Source organism: Erithacus rubecula (assembly GCF_903797595.1).
Source record: "Erithacus rubecula genome assembly, chromosome: 2".
Classification (NCBI taxonomy): domain Eukaryota; kingdom Metazoa; phylum Chordata; class Aves; order Passeriformes; family Muscicapidae; genus Erithacus; species Erithacus rubecula.
Window position 1 is genome coordinate 6,645,265 of NC_136685.1, and position 21,434 is coordinate 6,666,698.

A 21,434-nucleotide genomic window follows, 5' to 3' on the forward strand; every position below is an offset into this window, starting at 1 on the left:
AGGAGTGTGGCACAAAGAATCTTGCAGGATCACTTCCTGCATTCTTGATGCTGAAGTGTGTAAGAGCACTTCAGAGAAGACATTATGTTGTGTTGCTGTTGTGCTGTTTTAGAAATAGAGTACATTATATGAAATCATGGTCTCTGAGTTCTGCATCTCCACTGTAATTTAAGGTAATGTAACTTTCCCTCAGGCAGCAAAGCAGGAGCTCGAGCGCCAGCGACGACTGGAATGGGAGAGAATCCGTCGCCAAGAACTTCTTAATCAGCGTAACAGGGAACAAGAGGAAATTGTCAAGTTGACCTCTAAAAAGAAGAGCCTTAATCTTGAATTAGAAGCCCTGGTAAGACCTGAATTTCACCACAAATGCTGAAATACAGTATTTTTAATTATACAAGTATTAATACCTTCATTAATGGCCCACTAGGTGTGCCTCTCTGTTTTGGGTGACTGATCTAAAGCAGGTATTTTGGGTTGTTTTAGAGAACTGGTTGTGAACTAACCTGCCCACAGGCTTAGCAAAGGGATTTTTGCCATCTGTGGTATAATCTGTCTCTGCTTTCTTTCCAGACTGACAAACATCAGCAGATCTCAGGCAGGCTGCAGGATATTCGTAGCAAAAAGCAAATGCGGAAAACTGAGCTGGAGGCTTTGGATAGGAAATATGACCAAGGAATCATGGAAGTCAAGCAACTACAACAACAGCTTGAAGTGTGTAACTTTGTTAAGCTTATGGTTTTCTTTTACTATGTTCTGTGTTTCCATAGTGCTGTTGATAATGCATCTCTTTTGGGAGGAATATGGAGTCAGTTGGATTGCAGTGGAGAGAGGAAATAGGCAAGACCGTCAGCATTACAGAGGCTTTTACTTTTGTGTGTGGTGTTAAACAAATGATTATATGTACTAAAATGAGCTGAGAGTTAAATAACAGTTTGTAAAACCTCAACTATTCTTTTGTGGACTGATAATAGAGGCTTCTCTTTAATTTTGAATTCTTCTGCGGCTCCAGACTCAGATTTTTTTGAGGAATGTTGTCCTGTGTTCAGGCCAAGTTGATGTTTAGGTTGAATTACCTTGCTGCTCTTTTATCTTTTTTTTCTCTATTTGAGTAACAAGACATTAATTATTTCTAATCAGTTGACTGCCATCAGTTATCCTCCTGCCATATTTGTGTGATGCTTCTGCTCATCAGGGAAATTTCTTTTCATGTTGTTACTGTTTTATGTTAGGCTTGGGGTTGTCACCTTAGATGTGACTTGTGATAATATTTACACTTTTAGCATGTGTGGTAAATGTTTTTCCAGCTGTGTTAATGGTTTGGGGTCAAAAGTTTTCAATTGTAATATTATTTCTATTAAGAGTATAGAAGTAATTTTTTTTCTTTATCCAGTAATGATAACTTGCATCTGTGTTTCATTGACATGAGTTGAAGCTATGTTTGAAAAGTCGTTCTGTTTTTCTTACTGATTCATAAACAATACTAAAAATTTGTTATGTTCTCTTCAACATCTACAGGATTATCAGAATAAACTGATCTATTTGGTTCCTGAAAAGCAGTTGTTGAATGAAAGGATAAAAAATGCTCAACTTGAAAACACTCAGAGTAAGTGCCTGACATGAGTTCTGTTCTTGATTGCCTTGCTGATTTCTCATTCCTTGTAATCAAGGCTGAAGGGCACAGAGGTGTTAATAACACCTTCACTTCTACATCTTCCCAGTTAGTGCCATTGTCTTATCTGCATTTCATTATCTCCTTTATGTTCCAAATAAGGGGCAAACAAACACATTTTGGCAAGAAAGCACAGATTTTGCTTTAAACTTTATTTATACAGACTATGTAGCTCACAGATATTATTACAATTTATCTTTTTTTTGGTGGTCTAAACACAAGGGAGTTCATTTATGTAAAGTTTACATTGGTCTTTACTTCAAATTGCACTGGAAGTGTCTGTCTAGAAAAACTTGGTATGAGTTGGTCTGATATAAAAAAAACCAACTTGAAAATTATTCTGTATTTATTGCATGGAATGCCTATGTGCCTTAGTTCAGTGTTGAGGATATTTCTTCCTCATGCTGTATATGTATAGAAAGGTAAATAAAGGAATTTTTGTGAGGAAGGAGATTTGGGCTGTGTATATAATAGGAAAATAACATACAATGATTAAAAACTAGGGGGAAAAAAGAAAAAAAAAAAAAAAAAAAAAAAACCAAAAACCCAGAAACTTGAAAATTGCTTGTCTTTCCTTATGCAGGTACAGGAGTCAATTCAGTGCACAAGAAGTCCCAAGAAAAGGAAGAATTATGCCAAAGACTTAAGGAACAACTAGATGCCCTTGAGAAGGAAACTGCTTCTAAACTTGCTGAAATGGATGAATTTAACAGTCAGCTTAAGGTAGGTGCATTATCTAAATATCCTACACTTATAAGCACTGTATTTTATTTCTTCATCCAGTCATAAAGATTGGTGCCACTTTCACCAGGCTTCCAAAAAGTTTTCCCCAACTTCAGTGTCAAAAAAGAATTATCTAAAGTCTTGGAGTAAATAGTACAATAAAAATGGAAACCTATTGCTAATGTACTAAAATATTAGTCTCTTGCTAACTATTGCATTGCATGACTTAACTATTGCTCACTCTCACCTTTTGCCTTCTGGAATTCATTTTGATTTAGAATTAAAGTTTTTCAGGCCCTTGCACATTCTGTTCTTACAGTATGAGGTCATATTTGCTGCTATTTTTGAATTGTGTACTGAACACTTGACTTGTATTGATAGACCTGTGTAGTTTCACAGTACACTGTGCCAGTTCTGGTAGCAGATTTGAGTATGATCTTTAAGTGTAGGCCACTTATTTGTTAATTTTCACTAATTTGTTCTAAGGTAAGAGTTGTTGATCACTGGCTCTGAATTTTTGTTTCTAAGGCAACTCTTGGCCTGCCTAAAAGCTCAGGGCAGCTCTCACAGGGTAGCACACATCCATTTAACTTCATTTGCCAGCTTACTCCAAGTGGCACTGGTGGGAACTTTTTCCTTAAGTAGTGGATTGATGCTGGGCCAGCATGAGGGCTCTGCATTCTCCAATTAAAAAAAGTCACAAAAATTTGTAAACATGTAAGGAATTTCTTTTCTTTATAAAAGTGGCTTCATGCAATGGGCATTTTCATTTACTTGTTTATTGCATGGCTTGCTGTGTTCAGTGGCTGCATCCACAGTTCAATCTTCCCTAAAATATGTTTTTCAAAATACAGTGCAAAGATTAATTGGCTTTTTGTCTACCTTATCTTACAGTGTGAGAATATGGATGATTCTGTTCTTCAGTGCCTTTTGTCTCTGCTAAGCTGTCTCAACAACCTCTTCCTCTTACTTAAGGTTATTTTCTAATCTTTGGCTTTTTTGTTTGTTAATTATTTCGCAATTTTTCTCTGCTTACCCTTTCTGTTTGGATGTGCTACTGCTATTAAATACATTTTCCCAAAAGAAAACCAATAGGCTGGGTTTTTTTCTGCTAGCTTTTACATCCTCTTGAAGACTTAACATCCTTACCTGCTTAGAAATCCAAACTGTAGAATACTGAGGGCAAAATACTGACTTTAAATTTCTTAATGGACTTTTTTCTAAGTTGTTTCACCCGATGTTTTTCTTGCTAGTTAAGGTAATATGAACCAAAGAAGTAGTCTCAGATGGAAATGGTGTCTTCTTCCACTTTTCCATCTCTTGCTCTGTACCTGTTTAAAATCTAGAAGTGGCATCAGAGTGCATAATACAGTATGGCAAACACAATGCTGTCAAACTTCCAGATTAACCCAGTACTAAAACCTATTTGCTGTCTTTCAACACTACTTTTGTCTGCTGAGGTCAGAAATACTTTCAGAATAATTTATGAGGAAATAAAACAACAGAATTTCCTAGATGAGCTTTTCCTTTTGCTTTGCATGAGGGTTTTTCTGTCCTTAAAGATATGAGAGTTTTTTCTAATATAAGTTTTGCTCCCATAGTGCTCCTGAAATTCTGGGCAAAATAAGAAGGAAGAATATTCCCAGCTGATTTTATTTGAGAAAAAAATTTTAGTCAATTGCTTGATTTAGTTTGTTGCTACAGTGACACAGCAATCTTGTTATCTTACCTTTGTCATATAAATTGCACCATATCTCTTAGGCAACATGGTTATTGGTATAGGTGCATATTGCAGTGGGAATGATTCATTCTGAATTGCTTTATTTATATTTATGAAATCAGATGCAAAAAGTCAGGTTTCTTTACCTGTTGCATTGCTCAATGTATATCAGCAAGATTACTAAGAAAAAAGACTGAATTATCTTGGAGGTGTTTTGCAAGATGGCAAGGTACAGTCTAAAGTAGTTCTATTATTGTTGATTTTTTTTTTTTTTTTTTTTTTGTCTGTTAATTCAGTTATCCAAAAGATTCATTCCGATTTTTTTGCTTGGAAAAAAAAATATTGTTGTCAGAAAGAGGTGGAATAGGAATTGAAGGATGTGTTAAAAAAGAAAAAGATTAAAATGGAGAAGTTGACAAGTACAGGAGTAGTCCAGTCAGAGTTAGTGTCTTTAAGCTGTGGTTTCCCACAGTGGTATGACTGCTGAGTATATTTATGAAGTTTTTCTGGTTCAAACATGGGACTGATCACTCAGGAAGCATCAAGGGTGAGCACTCTACTGCAGGATGCTTTCTCAGGTTATGGTACAGTGTTGGCTTTCAGCTGAAATCTGCCTCCTTGTAGTTACTTAAAATACAATTCACTGCCTTCAGTAACATTGTGTTTGAACACTCAGTTTTGTATCTTCCCCTCTCCTCTGTCGTGGTTGGCATTTCCAGCAGGTGTAGGACTGGAAGGGCTCTTTGAAAGCCCAAATTACATCAGTGACTTTGCAAACCTGCCATCTCCTTCTATACTTCTGTTGATTTGACTTTCTTTGCAGTGACCTCCAAGGACTATTAATAACTTAATACTACTTTGGCCATTTGTATTAAAACTTGGTTGAAAAAGCATTAAATGCCTGGATGCTTTTGTCAAAGATTGGCTTTATTCCCTTTTATGTATTGCATTGTTCCCTCCCTAGGACCTGAGGGAAAGTTACAGCACACAGCAATTAGCCTTGGAGCAGCTCCACAGGATCAAACAGGACAAAATAAGAGAGGTACAAAAAAGAAGAGCTGAACTGGCACAGAAGAAGCGACTGGAAGATGAGGCTGCAAGGTAATGGCTGAGTGTATCAGTGCTGCAGTTCTTAAAACACAATAATACTGTTCTGACTTTTAAGAGAAGATGTATATTTTTAATGTAAAAATACATCCTATTGGTTGCCTTAAAGGCAGCATTTTATGTGAAGTACCCCTCATGAAAGAGGGTTTGAATTTCAGATTTTCACTTGTGTATTTGATTTGACTAAAGAAACAGAGCTAGTGACCTTATAGTGAGAGTGATTCATGGGCTTTGCTCATGGCAGTGTTTTTCTGCATGTGATGAAGTTTCATAACATTTGTGACAGTGTTTAAGAGAACCATGTGCCATATGTGTGGTGATAGCCTGTTAATTATTTGGTTGGACACAGCTGTGTGATGGAGTAACAGCATCACTGTACAGCTCCTACTGGATCCTGCCATGTGCTTGGAAACACTAAAATGCCCAACAGGGCAGTGGATATCCCACAGGGATGAAAGGGTCTCATCTAGATATTGTTAAAAAGATGGCCCAAAGGGTTAGGTCCTCTCTCTTGAAAGAAGGTCTTAAAAGAAGAAGAAGAAGAAAGGTCTTGACAGCTAAAATATTGTGTTGAATTGGATACTAACTTCTTTAGACAGCTGAGGCACAGGGTAACATCCAAATAATTTCAGAGAATACAATCAGGTTTTCAGATCCTATCTGCTGCAGTGTGGTCCTGGCAGGGATAAGCACATTGGATAGATTGCAACTGCTGAAGGCAAAAATACCAAGCTGCCAAGATCAGTATGCAAAGGCTATTTTTATCTATGTACCTGAGTGAAATTAATCTCTTTGGAAGTCATTGTTTTCAGTGAGGAGATTTGGATACTGCCTTGCTGGAGAGCTTAATCCAGCTTGGTTCAATTAGCAGATCAGTTCTTGCTCATCAGAGTGCAGGTGGGCAGAAGTGCTCATGAAGGCACTGCACAGGTGATGGATTAAAACTGTTGAATTTTAATCCATTTGTTATTTTACATGGAATACACTGGCACCCTTGTTAAGCCATGGTCTGTGGCAGAGCGGATGAACCTGAGAGCAGAGTGATCAAGGTCATAAACTCAGTTTTGCTGATTACTGTAGGAACACAATCTCATTCATTTTTCCATCAGTGTTCCCTTACTTTTCTCATTCCTTTCTTCCAGGAAAGCAAAACGGGAGAAGGAGAACCGATGGCAGGAAAATATCCGAAGGGAAGAGGAAGAGAAAAAGAAGCGATTGGAGGAAGAACGAATGCAGGAAAAGCTGAAAGCTGAAGAAGCAGCTGCCATGATGAGAGAAAGGGAAAACAAACAACAGCTTCTTGCAGAGGAGGAGAAAAATAGACAAGACACGATCTTGAGGGAGGTGGAACAACAAAGGCAGAGGCAACTGGAAGAAGATAAAAGAAAGCAAGAACAAATAGCAAAAGAAGCTGAGAGGCGCAAGCAGAATGAGGAGATAAGAAAGATAAAAGAGGCAAGCAGCTCTCAAGAGGTGGAAAAACACATTTCTAAAATAAATATTAATGAAAAGTTAGCAGATCTGTTGAAGCCAACAGAGGGGAAAAGTCTTAAGCCACCCTGGAAAAATGAAGGTAATCTCAAAATTGTTAGACTTTTGGACTTTTACTTTCTTGTAATTATTTCACTCTTCACGTGTACTGCTATTGATGTGACTCTACAACAGACTTCTTGCCAAAGATACAATTGCAAAACATCCAAACCAGCAATGTTTTGTGTCTTTTGTCAGTTTTCTATGATCCTATAAGCTTAAGTTACTTCTGTCAGTTTTCAGCACCTATGACACTGAAGTCAAATCTTCCAATGATCATGGTCAACAAATAGCAGTTGCTGGGAACTGTAATACTTTAGGTTTTTCCTAGGCTTGCCCTTTCTTTCATTAAAACAGAATGCTAGTATGGAGGGGGTTTGTTTATTGATGAAAGATGGGCAGGTAACTCTCAGAAAAGTGATTTATTAACAGTGAAATGCAGTTTATTTTTGCATTACTCAATGCTTCAGATAAAAAAAAAAAAAAACAACTGAATGGCTAGACCTAGCTCTAGCTATGGGATTCACAAGAAGAGTGCTTTAACAATATTTTTGCTAAAGACATATTTGATTTCATCCTTCATTAGTTCTTGTCAGTTTTTATTAGCCACTTTACTTACTGAGTTCAGTAAGGATCAAATTAGAACAGGGTTGAAAGATACTTGCACACCTCAGCTAAACCTTGTAAAACATTCCCTGTTTGCAACATCAGCCACTGACTTGGAGATCAGAGATGCAAAGAAAATAGAAACTGTGATATTTTGCTGTTACAGGTTTCTAAAAAAAATCTTCACATGTGCTGTTGAACACTTATTGTTGCAATAAGGGATCTTTTCAACTTGGAACATTATAGTGGTGTTAAATGAGGCTTTATTCAGGCACTAGCTTAGCCAGAGCAGTGTGACAAGGAAAGAGGAGAAGATAAAAATGTCATTTTTAATGATGTCTAGCAGAAGTTATCCCTGCCCATGGCAGGGGGGTGAAACCTGGTGACCTTTAAGGTCCCTTCCAGCCCAACCCATTCTATGTTTTTGTGATTTTTATCACTGCAGAAATCAATGCATTTTATTGTCTTTACATTTCCATGAGTGGTGTGCTAAACTGGTTCCCTGGTGATCATCTCTGATGCCAGCACAGTGTCTGGGGCAAGAACTGATATTCCTACCAGTTGTTTAGGGTGATGGGGCTCCAACTGGGTGTTTGTCTCTCACCTGTCAGAGTGGTGACTGGTTTTCTTGCCTCCAGGTAATGCAGCTGGTGCTGCAGAGTCGAGGAATTCCATTGCTGTGGTAAATTACAGAGCTTTGTATCCATTTGAGGCAAGGAACCACGATGAGATGAGCTTTAATGCTGGAGATATAATTCAGGTAAGGTGTGCTATTCACATTTAATTTGCAAAAATTAACTCTTTTCTCTAGCCTTGAGGGTTTTTTCTCTAGTCTTAAGGGTCAAAAGCATAGCATTGATGTATTTTAAGGTTTACTCAAAATTTAAATTGGGTTGCTGCTTTATTTATTTTTTTTTAAATAGGTGAAATCAGGATTAATTCAGCCAAAATATTTCTGAATTTTACACTTCCTAGATATATTGTCCATCTCTTTAAATATAAGAACAGTAAATGCTAAACAAAAGCTTTCTAAAATTAGTAGATCAGAAACAATGTAGTTGTTGCAGTTCACTGCATGTGTAGAAGTTGGCTTCTGAGTTTTTGCTTGAAATAGGAGCATAGTAAATAGAGACATTAATTATTTAGTGATGGCATTTGAATTGAAATCAAATTAGTTATTTAACAAGTAGATGTGAAAGGTTCTTTTGAATCTTAATACTGTTTTTCAGTGTATTTTTAAGAGAGATTTCTGCCTGTCTGAGCAACCTGGTCTAGTGGAAAGTGTCTCTGCCCCTGGCAGAGGGGGTGGAACCAAGTGATCTTTAAGATCTTTTTCCACTCAAACCATCCTATGAATCTGTGATTCTCCTTGAGTGTTCCTTTATCAATCCTCCCTCAGGCAGACACTTAGAGCAATTTATTCTGTGTCCATTTACTGTAGCACTTCTCTGAATTTGCTGTCTATAATATTACAGTAGGACCATAAGACTGTAAATGCCTTGTGGCATCTCAGTTGAAATCTGTATTATTTCATGTATATTAGTTATTAGCACTTGTTTGAAAATCTGTCTGCAGGTGAATGTGTGAAAACTGATTTACAACTGTGGTAATACAGTTTCTAATGCATAAGTATGTGTGGTTTCCTCCTCATGCAGATTGTAAGTGATACAAGTAGGTGATAAGGAATAATTTATAAAGCAATGTGGTACAAAATATTAAAACACTTGACTAAATTAGCTTTCAGTTTGACAGTGTTAAAGTATTTATTTGCATTTTCATACCAATGAACCATGGAAGAGGGAAAAAGAGAAGTAGGTTTTGCTTTGACTTCCCTCTCACTGTAATTGTATAATTTAACTGCTGATAACTGATTTCAGAAATAGGCTAACAGCTGCCACCTCCTCTTCCTCTTGCATATTAAACCCCAACTAAGCCAACCAACTGATAGTATTTGATGGGCTGCTAATTTTCAGCAAATTTTCACTAACTGGCATTATAATTTGCAGCAGAATTGAAGCTTCAGTGTTGCTGTCAGTGTTTAAGGATGTTCTATACTTAATCATTTAGTAAATAGCAGAATTTTTGGGTGCAGTCAGCTGACAGAGTTAATTATATCTGTGAGCAGAACAGCAGCAGTTGTTTCCTGCTCACCAGCCCTGCCCTTGGCTGCACATTCAGCAGAATCCAGCATAGTGCATGGGCATTTTTGGCAGGACAGAGTGGCTCAGAGACACTGCATTATCCCCATGTGCATATCTGGGGCCTGTTTGAATGTCCTTGAGGTCTGTCTGTACCTGTGTCTGAAACCAGTGCAGCTGCATCATCACAGGGCAAAATCAGCTCAGTTCTGCCAGGACAGAGTGAAATTCTGGTCCTGGTGTGGGCACTGCCCCTGTTCAGGTCAGAGAGCCAGCAGCTGCTGGCACACCAGGTACCCTGCTTGTTTCATCTGCTAATTCTTTGTATTTCTCCTCCTGTCCATAGGTTGATGAAAAAACTGTGGGAGAGCCAGGTTGGCTTTATGGGAGTTTTCAAGGACATGTTGGTTGGTTTCCGTGCAATTATGTAGAAAAAATACCAGAAGGAGAAAAAGCTTTATCTCCTAAGAAAGCCTTACTTCCTCCTACAGTATCTTTATCTACTACCTCAGCTGCTTCAGAGTGAGTTATGTTTGTGTTTAAATTGCTTTTTCTAAATTTAGCTAGCACATTATGTGCTGTATAGTTTCACCTGATGTTTGTTTTTAAAATATAAATGCAGAAAACTTATTGAAGAATCTTCTTTAAAGTTTTAGCTTGGAAAATTGTAAGTATTTGATAGTCTGCTTTGCATTGTATAGGGTATCAGTTTTATAGATGTTAAAAAAATGTTCTCTGCTTGAGGTACTTTCTAAATAAAAGTTGTAATTTAATAAATATGCCTTGTGTTCAATTTGCAGACCACTTTCACCAAGTAAATCTGCAGAAGAACCTGATTACCAAAACGTCCCCTTTTCCAGCCTGAATGTTAACACAGCCTGGCAGCAGAAATCAGCTTTTACTCGCACTGTGTCCCCTGGATCTGTTTCACCTGTTCATGGACAGGTACCTTCTGCAGAATTTGCTATATGTCAGATTTATGTAAATGAAAATCATTTAAAGAAAAACCAGAACACCACACAACTTTGCTAATGCTTGGTGCACTGAGAAGGCTGGAGGATAAAGAAGCTTGTCTAAATATTCTACTAAAGTGCATTGATAAAATTCCTTATTTTCCAGGGACCACTGAGCAAGAAGACTCATATTTCAAAATTCTGAAATAATTTTCACAGAAGATATTTCTAACAAATAAGAAACATCATGCATGCATTGATGTAAAAAGCTATTCAGCCATCACTTAAGAATGAAGTTGCTTAAACTTCAGTAAATGATCCACCAGTGTTTGTTTTTAACAATTGAACCAGTCTGGGGCAGTGTGGTCAACCAACATAATTTCTGTCTTACAGGGGCAGCCTGTAGAGAACCTAAAAGCACAAGCACTTTGCTCTTGGACTGCAAAAAAAGATAACCACTTGAATTTTTCAAAGAATGACATCATCACTGTCCTGGAGCAGCAGGAGAACTGGTGGTTTGGAGAGGTACATGGAGGAAGGGGTTGGTTTCCAAAGTCCTATGTCAAGCTCTTACCTGGGAGTGAAACCAAGAAAGAGGAGTAAGTGTGACTTTTGTTGTTGTTTTATTCAGCAGTTTGCAAAAAGGGGTGGTTTAGAGTGCAAAATTCTTCCAGTGCTTTCGTGTGAAGTACATAAATGCCCTTTAAAATTTACTCTGTGTCATTTTAAGCTTTTATTATTTCATTTTGGCAAGCCAAGTAATGATAGGCTCACTGCTGTGGAACTAAGACAGTCTTGCTAGGCTGATGCTGTGAAACATCAGTGATGTTTGATTGTTCATCAAGTGCCAGACTTTTAGTTCATTACCAAGTCTCCTCTCTTGCAGTGCAGTTGCATTCTGCCTCTAAAGGAGACAATTTTTAAGTGACCCAAAACTAAGTAAGCTCTGCACTAGTGTGTTTTTCTTCACTTGAAAAGATCATTATGCCTGTTCTAATGCTCCAGGGTAACTGTTAGGTAAAGTCTGGTTACTGCTGGCTGCACCACTGTGTATAAACTGTTCATGCATTCTGCTAAAACTTCTTAGAAATTCTTCAGAATAAGAGAATTTAGTCAAAATCTTTAATTTACTTCTTTTGAATAACATGATTTGTGAATGTATCTCTTCCCTCTCTTTTATCACATGGTATTTTTTTAAGTGGTGTGCTCTTGGGTGCCATAAATATATTAAATATCAGTGATACTTGGCACTGTTTGATAGTCAGGGAAGTCTTTGTAGTTAATTCAGAGTCAGTACCAGCTCTGACAGGACCAAAGTGATCTTAGTCTCATGTCAATTGAGAGATTTGCTCTTGATCAGCCTCTTGGTAACACAGAGCTTTTTTTTTTCCTTCTTTCTGCAGACCAGAAGCTATTTATGCAGCTGTAAACAAAAGGCCTAATACCCAGAGTTACACAGCAGGAGAGGGTAAGACAGCATGAAAAATGCCAACTAATGCTACAGTCTGGTTCTGCTTAATGACTTGTAAATATAGTTTAGTTTGTGAGGAGTTTCTGAGCAGCAGTTTGAGTGCTTGTCCAAAAGACACAGTGCAAATGTTCAGCTGTTGATACAAGAGTTCTAAAATAGGAGCTTAAGGCTATAAGTAATTCAGGTTGAGCATAGACTTGGGTTCTGTTATTAGCTCTAGCATGAATACTCTGAAAACTCATAAGCAGAGTTCTTCTCATGGTGTTCTCTACTGTGTTATGCTGTTCTGTAAAGACATGAGAAAAGATTTTTAATCTTCTGAATATGGATCATTGTCTTACAGTCAGTAAGGAGTATAGAAAACAAGTATTACTGGAGAAAAATTTCTAGTGTATCTCCATGCTTCCCCAATTATATTTTAATTGCACCTGTGTTTTTTCATTACAAAGTTGTGTACCTGTAAGAGTAAATGTGATTGCAGTCAAGCAGGTAGACAGGTCAGTTCACAGACTTGTGAAGGTATGGTCCCTGTTCTGAGCACACTTGTGGTCCCTGCTGTGAGCACTCTGGAGAATGCTGATATCCCTTTATCCCATCTGATGTTCCTTTATGCCCATCTGAAGCTGCTCTCTCTCTTTGCACAGAGTACATTGCTCTCTATCCATATTCAAGCTCTGAGCCTGGTGACCTGACGTTCATGGAAGGGGAGGAGATCCTGGTGACCCAGAAGGAAGGGGAGTGGTGGACTGGGAGCATTGATAACAGAACTGGAATCTTCCCTTCCAATTATGTCAGACCAAAAGATCCAGATGTGAGTTGATATTCTGAGAATCAACATGTAATATTTTCTCTCAATTTTATTCTGTTGGCACCCAGCTCTTAGGCAGGTTTGAGCAGAATTTAATGTACTTTACAGAAAAGAAAATCCTCTTGAATTAGCTTGAGTGCTAAATCAGAGCTGTAGCCAGTGTCACACTGCCCCCTGTATAGAATGGTGTTTTGTTAAATCCATGTGCTTTTACAGTGTAAACTGTACTGGGTTTATTGCACATTAAAGGTGGTTGTTGTTTTATCTTTGTAGGCTTCTAGCTATGCTGGCAAAACTGGAACAATAAATAAGAAACCCGGTAAGTGTGTGATAACCTTTTAACATTTAAGACTTTTTTTAAGTAACTCTGAACATTTAGGTTCATAGCAGTGTTTTAATGGTAGCTGATGTTCTTAGCTGCAAGTCATGTGCCAGGATATTTCTGAGGATCCAGCTGTTACTGCAGTGAAAAATGAACAAATGCAATTACTGTTTTCTTTCCAGAAATCGCTCAGGTTACTACAGCCTATGCTGCATCAGGAACTGAACAGCTCAGTCTCGCTCCAGGACAGCTGATTCTTATTCTGAAGAAAAATGCCAGTGGATGGTGGCAAGGAGAGTTGCAGGTAGTGATTCAAGGAGAAATAATTGTGACTTGATGAATGTGCTCTCAGGTTTAATTCAAAAAAACAATTGAGTTATATAAAAATTGGTCAGAAAGTTATTTTCATATTGTATAAACCAAAGAGGAAGAAAAGCTGTGTGGTGGATTTTTTTTTGTTTGTTAGAGTGGTTGGTTGGCTTTTTTTAAACCTTGGGTTGCTGGGGGTTTTATGGTTTTGTAGAGTTGATTTTCTTGATCACATAAAATAGTAAAACTGTCGATTAACATGTGGGAGGAGGAAGAGACAAGTTGACAGTTATTTGATTGGTTAGGATTGAATTGGTGAAACATTAAGCTCTAAAGTTATTCCAATGAAAGAAGAGGTGGGTTTGGAAGCTGTAGTTGGAAGCTTGTTTAATGCAAAGGTGCTGTTCCCACTTCTCTCCCTTCCCCACCTAGATTTAAGAATGTCCTGTAAAAGTCCCCTTGACCTCATTAGAGACTCTGGATGTGATGCATAAGTGCAAAATTCAGAGAACAAATTTTCAGCCCTACAATCAAGTTGTACTCTGAAATCTCACTTTTAAAAAATGGATGAACATATTAGGGTGCAGCTTTATCTCAATTGCATTGTTTGATGCTTTAGTCAGATTTTTATCTTCTGAGATTTATTTAATTGCTGTTTAGAAGCCTGACTTCTAGTCTTTTGTTGACAAAAATGTGTAGCATATTTGTTGCATTTTTTTTTTCTGAATAGTCTATGGACTATTCAGTTTTTCAATTGTGTAATAACCATTGTGAATATTTACAGGCAAGAGGAAAAAAGAGACAGAAGGGATGGTTCCCTGCCAGCCATGTGAAGCTGCTGGGTCCAAGCAGTGAAAGAACCACATCAGCTGCTCCCTCAGGTGAAAAAAAACCAAAACCAATAGACTTTGTATTTAATTTAGAATTTTTTGTAACTATTTCAATTTTTCATGTATCTGTGAGGGTCAGCATCCAACTTCTGGGCTTTTTAATATTGGTGGTTGCTCTGAAGAGCCATACTCTTCTTCTCTGGAAACTCCATGTTTCCAAGTGCTAGCAAAAATTTTAAAGAGCTAGTAAACATTAGCAAACCACATGGAATTACATGCACTGCTCCTTACAAAGAGGGAGACTAAGCAAATTTTCGGGTTATTTCTAGGTTTTTTCATTTGAATGGTCGGGTACAAATGAGGTTATTTCACAGAAAAGGAGATTTTTTGCTTCTGTGTGCTTAAATTATGCTGTTCTCCACAGCTGTGAGTTGCTTATACAATAATTTCCTGCATTTTACTGGACATAACTTCCCTGTGACTAAAGCAGAAACCCATGATTAGCTACTGCACGTTTCCTCTTCCTCTGCCACATTTTCCCCACAAATGTCTGCAGTAAGATAATAAACTCACTCTTTTCAGCCAGTAAAATAGAAGCATAATTGATTACATTTTGAAGTGTTTAGAAGGCCAGTAGGTGCATCCATTCATTATACAAGCTCACAGATGTATAAAATGGAAATAAGAATTACTGGCTGGCTCAATTTTGAAAAAGTAAAAGAAAAGGGAAGACAATTCTGTATCAAGATAAAACAGTGTGGCATTTGAAATGGCATGTGAAATGGTTGTTTCTTTCCTGTGGATTTGTAAAACACTGAGAAAACAGTTTTAATACTGATACAAAAATTCATTTAAATCCATTCTACTCTTCTTTCCTTCACAGTGTGTCAGGTGATAGCCATGTACGATTACACGGCCAACAATGAGGACGAGCTCAGTTTCTCCAAGGGGCAGCTGATAAATGTGCTGAACAAAGATGATGCTGACTGGTGGCAAGGAGAAATCAATGGTGTGACAGGTCTCTTCCCCTCAAACTATGTGAAGATGACCACAGATTCTGATCCAAGTCAGCAGTGTGAGCAACCTCTATTTTTTATTAATTTTGTTACTTCATTTCAAAGGTGCATTGCTGTTATTCTTTGTGTTTGGAATTTGGAGGTCCAGGCATCAGCTGAATTGATTAGTACTTCAAGTACTCTTTCTTTAAATACTTTCTAATAGTACAAGGTAATTTTCTAATTAACCTACAAACAACCAGCACATTACCCATCAGCCAATGAAGGATAGCAAGAATGCTGTAGGGTGAGTTAAAAATACTGGATTGGGTAGGAGTTCTCCTTCCAACAAGGTGCTGATAATGAACATAGACTGGGAAGCAGTGCAGGCACACTGCAATTACAGAACTTGCACAGTTACAGAACTTGCTCAAGTTTTGTAAAATCAGGAAAAGTGCTGTAGTAAATTTAGCACATGTATCAAGTATAAATACCCATAAAAAGGGTAGGGAGAAGATTTTGGCATTAGTAAGTGGTCTGTCCTGTCCTAAATGCTTGTCCAGGCTCCCAGCATTCCATCTGTCATCCAGTCCTGAGAAACAAGATATATATCAGGGCATAGGTTGAAGTAAAAATTACCAGCAGCAGGCTGAGAACTGAATTCTGACAGTCAACACCTTCTCTGCCTTTTCTACATAAACACAGTAAAGGTTTCTGGTGTCCCCTACACACACCTGTTTTTTGGCCCCTGTCCCCAGAGAAAATCCCCCTCCCAGAAAAATCTAGCACAATTTTTACTCCTCAACTTTTCATCCTGTGATAAAACCAACTTTTGCACCTGCCCAGTGGGTTTGGGAACATACCATGGTGCCAGAGTTGCTCCTTTGAGATGGCAGGTCTTGTCCCTTCACTTGCTGTTTTTCTCTAGGCAATGTTTGGAGTTCTCTTGGGACAAAATTACTCATCTGGAAATCTGGCTGAGCCTCACTCTTGTTAGCTACTGTAGGATCAGTCTGCATTTCAGATTTGATCACATGGTCATGTTCTTACAGAAAAATTCACAACTCATAATGAAGGTACAGCTTGGGTTGGAAAAAAAATATTTTCCCTGGGTAGGTTGTTATGGTTCCTGGGCAAAAGAGAGTGTGCACCATTCTTGAGGCTTTCTTTTTAGCTGAGTTGAGTTACTTGTGAGCTCATACTTTTGGTAACAAATTGTTCTGGCTTTTTTTTTTTTTTTTTTTTTTAATGCCTCTGGCCAGTGTGGCTGGGATGTCAAAATCTTTTGCATTTAGATTGAACTTAACAGTCTTTGATTAGATACAGCTAAATCACTAAAATGCTCCTTTGAAAGCTTTAATTTGTTTGCAAATCTCACTTTTGAAGAAACAGTATAGACTATACCAGATGAGCTATAAAATTAAGATTCTGGCTGAGTATTAAAATTTAGGAATTTTCAAAAATTACAGAGGTTACAACTTGTCACACTAGCTGTGTTATTTCAAGTTATGTGGTTGAATGTAACAAATGCAAGGTGATCACATAAACCACTGATTTTCAGCAAAAGCTTTGGTAAGATCATGCTACAATTGGAAACTTCCTGAATTATGAGTACATTTTTCTCAGTTTGCTGATAAATCATTCAACTTTCCCTCAGATTTCAGTGATTTGGAAGAAGAGTATTTCCATTCACATCAAACTGGCTCTTGACAAAGGTTAATGATGTGCAGATGTGCACCAGGTCATCTGTACCTGGCCATTAAACTTTTTTCTAAGAGCTACTCTATGAAGTACTTCTAAAAATCCACTTACTAGTGAGCATCATTTTTAAAAATTCTCTCAGTATTTCAAGTGAGCTAAGTTACCCACTAGTTTTGTGCTGGGCTTTGCCACTGTGTTGTGATACAGGCATTTGGAAACTTAAGAAAAAGTCCTGCCTCAAGCCCAGACCTGCACAAACCCAGCACTCTTCAGATACAATTTCCCAGATTTTACCTGGGCTGCTGCTGCTGGTCAGTTGTGTGAGCAATACTGCTCTGTACTTCTTCTGTTGCCAGAGGAAAGTTTAAATATGTCCTGAATGAAATGTCAAACTTCCTTGGGTTTCCTTACAATATTTTTGGCACTTTTTTAAATGGAGTACAGAAACTATCATGAGCATTCTTGTGAAATCACTAAGCAGTTGTCCCACAAGAAATGTTGATGTGGCCCTCTACAGAACAGCTGTAAGATATGACAGAATATAATTTTAAAAATGCATTGTTGCATTTTAAAGAACTGCTGATCTGAGTATTATAATGCCTCTGTTGAATAATAGCAGTTTGTCCTGCTGTTTTTTCTAGAATAAGTATAATGGTATTGGAAAGGGAGCAAGCAGATTTGGTTTACTCAAATAAGTTTGTGGCTTAGGAAAAATCTGGTTTTCCCCCAGATTTAAAGAGCTTTGTATGTGGAGTCTTTTCTGGGAGTTAGTAGTTGTAGCTGTAATGGCAAACTTCCCTAACAAAGAAGGAACTGGGGTCAGTGAGATGTCCCTCCTCTTAAGTTGCTGACATAGCTCTGGGAACAGAACAGAATCACTTTTCCTCTTGGTGTAGCTGCACATCCTGGCATAGGACCCCTGCAAGGAAAAATAAAGAAAAACAAAATGACTTGAGGGTGTTTTAGGTGTTGTCTCTTAAACACATGGTGATTGCAGGATGCAGGACAGTTGAATTGTGTTCCTGGTGGCTGTGGTGGTGATTAGACTTGCTCCTGTTTGAATGACATTTTAATTGCCTTTTTTCTAATGTTTGCACAAAAGCCATCATAAATAATAAATGGGATACTTAGCATGTTTCAAAATACAGATATAAAGAATCAGTCTCCTGTTCTTTGAGTATTTGCACAACCATGCAGGGTCAGATCTTGTGTGTTACCAGTACCTATCTAGTGCCAGGTTCTTTTCCTGTCCTTCCCAAGGTGTGTGTAAGGGGGTAGGCATGGTGCTCTCACCACATTACAGTTCTTCCCAGTGGCCTGGTCTGGAAATAATTTTATTTTGGCCAGTTTTCATCTGCTTTGCACTTGGAAACTTGTTCTCTTATTTCAATGAGTTGCCTTTTTAAGTTTGTGATCTTATCCATGAGACCAGTGTGAGCTCTGTCCCTTTATTTTCTTTAGCTGAGATTTTCTCCCCTCTGGTAAATCTCAGCCATTAAATCTCAAGGGTCAGGTCTTTTCTATGTTATCAGGATCTGGCAAGGACACATTTACCCATTCTCTTCCCATTCTTCCCAAGGGATGCTTAAGGAGGAGAGAAGTGTATGGAGGGAATACAGCTGCTCCAGCTGTGTTTGCATCCTTGGTTGCTGGATGTCTTCTAGAGTTAGAGATGAGTTCACCCCTCAGAGATGTTCTTGCTGAGGGCTGGACAGCTCAGCCAGGTGGACACACCTGTGCTCCACGTGCAGAGGCTTCTGGTTCATCCTGAGGTGTCTCATCCCATGAGACTCACAGATCTGAATGTTGTCCCAATTCTTTCTACTCTCACCTACATGTAGTGGCTGTTTCCTGTTCACTCTGCTCTCCATAGCCCAGCACTGCTGCAGTTCCTTCTAGCACATCAGTTACTCCTTCAGGTGCTCAGGCCTGAGCTCCAGGGTTTTGTTTGTAGTTATATCTCTAGAGCCACCTCATTTTTGTCTTCCCCAAGCCTTACTTGTAGACGTGACATGTTGGAGACGTGGGGCAAGTCCTACAACAAGGATCTGTATTTCCAGAAGTTGATTTTCATGCACAGAAAGTCTGTAGTAATTCATGTCCACGCTGTCTGGTGGATGAAGCTGACTCACTTTCAGGGGTGTTCACAGTGAGAAAACAACTTCTGAACTGATGTGCTGGTGGCTGGTGCATGTGTATGGACAACATGTTTTGAAGTTCTCTAGTTCTTGTAACAGTTCATGGTACCAGTGGCTTTGCCTCTTGCAGTACCACATTGATATTTTAATACGAGGATTAATGATTTATTCTAAGATTTTTACTCAACAATTCCAGAATTTTACCTCTTTTACCAAAGATCAAATATGAAATCAATCCCTTACTACATAGTGACATAGTAATTTTGTATTTCTGAAACTATTTGGTGGATATCAGTCAGGCTTAATAGCACTTCCAGGTTGTAATCCTGGGGTCTGGAATGGTCTCTAGATTGCCCACAAGGTGTGTCCCTCTTCAGACCATGTAGCCCTCGGATTCTGAGGGATGTGGTGTCTCCTGTTACATGAACACATAAGATTAGAAGCAAGATTTTAATTTCTTTCAGGCTCAAACACAATTGAACAGGTTAATTTTTATGTGCCAATATGAATGAATTCCAATGAGATTTTTCTTTAAAAGTTCATTTTTTTCTAATTTTCTAATGTCCCAGTAGAAGTTTCTCAGGAGAGATTGTGATTTTGTTGAAATCTCAGGGAATTTTGCCATGGCCTTTAAAAAAGCCCTTAGGGCTTGACTTTGTGTTGATCTACATGACAGAAGTTTTCCTTCAGAAGAAACTTTTCAAATGAATGAACTGCAGGGTTTTTCAGAGTCAGCAATGGCTGGTCACAAGTACTTAAATCTGTGTGTTTATAAATATGAAACTGCAAGGGTTGAAGCTTGTGATGTCTGTTTTCAGAAAGTTGAATGTTCATCATTCCTTTCTGAACTTTTTGGTGTTGTTCTGTCTTTGTCCATAGAATTCATGTGTTTCACTCTTCAAATTTATGTTCATTTTATCCTTCTTTTTTTTTTTTTTTTTTTGTTTTTTTTAGGACCCAATGTTGTCTTCCAGTGTGAAAGCACCTCAGAGACCCACTATCCTAGCGTGGAGGCAGGGTGGCCAGCCCTGCTCACGTGTCTGACACAATCCTTTTGCTTCGTTTGAACGTTAGATCCAATCAAGAAATTAGGTTTTTGTGGGTTTTCTTCTAATCTACAGTTTCAGTTAATCTGTAAAAGCAGAAAGGATAGTGGGTCTTTGTGTGGCTTTCACTGCTGTTCATTCTTGTTTCCTTTAGTATTTCCTTTGGGATTGATAACTGTAGTCATTAGCATGCATATCAAGTTATTGTTTGCATGGTGGGATTGCAGACACACAAAGACCCACTATTTGCACAGTTTATCTGAGCTGTTTTGAATGGGCACTTGTGTTCTTTTAATGTTGTAATGTACATATTTTGCAGAATTAAAATGTTCATTGATTATTGTTCTAATGGACTTGATTTAATCTCTTACATATTGAGCTTTTAAAATTGGTGGCCTTCATGGCTCATCCAAAAACAATCCTACCTGTCTGCTGCTGATAGTCACTGTGATTACAAACGTGCTGCAAGATCTAAGGGTTAGATCTGGTGCACTCCATCCAGCCTTTTCACACCCTTTTTAACAGGGGAAAGAATTATTAGACATAGAGTGGAGGATATTTTAAATTTTTTCTTCCTTCACAGTAGTACTATGGCAGGAATTCAGGTTGTTTTGGCTCAATACATTCTACCCCTAAACAGCCTCCTTCCTTTAAATTCTGATCATTCATACTTGCTTTCAGTTTTGGCAAATGTGCTTAGTTGCTGCAGTAAGTACTTGCACAGCCTCTGTGTGACCAGGCCTTCTCCTGCCCTTCTCTTCATTAAATAGTTCATGGTACTGAGTTGTTTGTCTCTGGCTGTGGTCTGCAGTGACTTCCAAAGTACTGTCTGAAAGCTGCTGCTCTTCCTCCTGGTAAACAGAGCAGCAGCCTAATGCAGAGATAACCTTGCTGAAGAGATGTTGCCAGGAGAGAGACACTAAGAGAGCCTGGAGTGAGGGCAGAGCACTTGGGTTTAGGATGGAACTGTGCTCCTCAGTCCTGGCCTGTTGGAAATACAGTGCAGCATGAGCTGCCTGTGTCTTACTATAATGTTTGGAGACAAGGAGGAACTTGTAACCATGCTTCCCCTTTAAATAAAAGGATTAATTTGATGCTAGACTACTTCTCTGATTAAATAGTTCTGTGCTCTTGTAACAACAAGAGAGATCTCAGACACTGTATTTCATTTAGTTGGTTTCCTGAACTTGGTTATGAAACAGCAAAGGTCACTTATGCAATCAGAAATGTTTACAAAACAAACTGCTTGTTTACTATATAGGCATATATATATATATATATATATAGATGAATATTGTGAAGGTACTACCAGGAAAAGGTTAATCCAATTGCAGAGATTTAAAAGCCTTTCTCCAAAATCCAATGTTA

The 21,434-nt window shown here is 38.2% G+C and overlaps 1 protein-coding gene across 7 annotated transcripts in view; it reads left to right on the forward strand.

Annotated features, from left to right (window-relative positions):
* The window catches only part of ITSN2 (intersectin 2), a 78,979-nt gene that overhangs the window by 42,482 nt on the left and 15,063 nt on the right, over positions 1–21,434 (forward strand). For 4 of the 7 annotated variants that reach the window (XM_079298026.1, XM_079298027.1, XM_079298028.1 and 1 more), the window contains 16 exons: positions 194–343; positions 571–711; positions 1,516–1,603; positions 2,253–2,392; positions 5,077–5,213; positions 6,362–6,792; positions 7,994–8,115; positions 9,840–10,015; positions 10,294–10,438; positions 10,840–11,045; positions 11,850–11,914; positions 12,562–12,728; positions 12,999–13,044; positions 13,230–13,351; positions 14,141–14,237; positions 15,070–15,261. In XM_079298026.1, coding sequence (XP_079154152.1) covers positions 194–343; positions 571–711; positions 1,516–1,603; positions 2,253–2,392; positions 5,077–5,213; positions 6,362–6,792; positions 7,994–8,115; positions 9,840–10,015; positions 10,294–10,438; positions 10,840–11,045; positions 11,850–11,914; positions 12,562–12,728; positions 12,999–13,044; positions 13,230–13,351; positions 14,141–14,237; positions 15,070–15,261 — 2,425 coding nt within the window. Of the gene's footprint in view, positions 1–193; positions 344–570; positions 712–1,515; positions 1,604–2,252; positions 2,393–3,286; positions 3,368–5,076; positions 5,214–6,361; positions 6,793–7,993; positions 8,116–9,839; positions 10,016–10,293; positions 10,439–10,839; positions 11,046–11,849; positions 11,915–12,561; positions 12,729–12,998; positions 13,045–13,229; positions 13,352–14,140; positions 14,238–15,069; positions 15,262–19,974; positions 20,416–21,434 lie in introns of those variants that run through there. The other 3 variants (XM_079298032.1, XM_079298031.1, XM_079298029.1) reach the window with 3 other exon arrangements.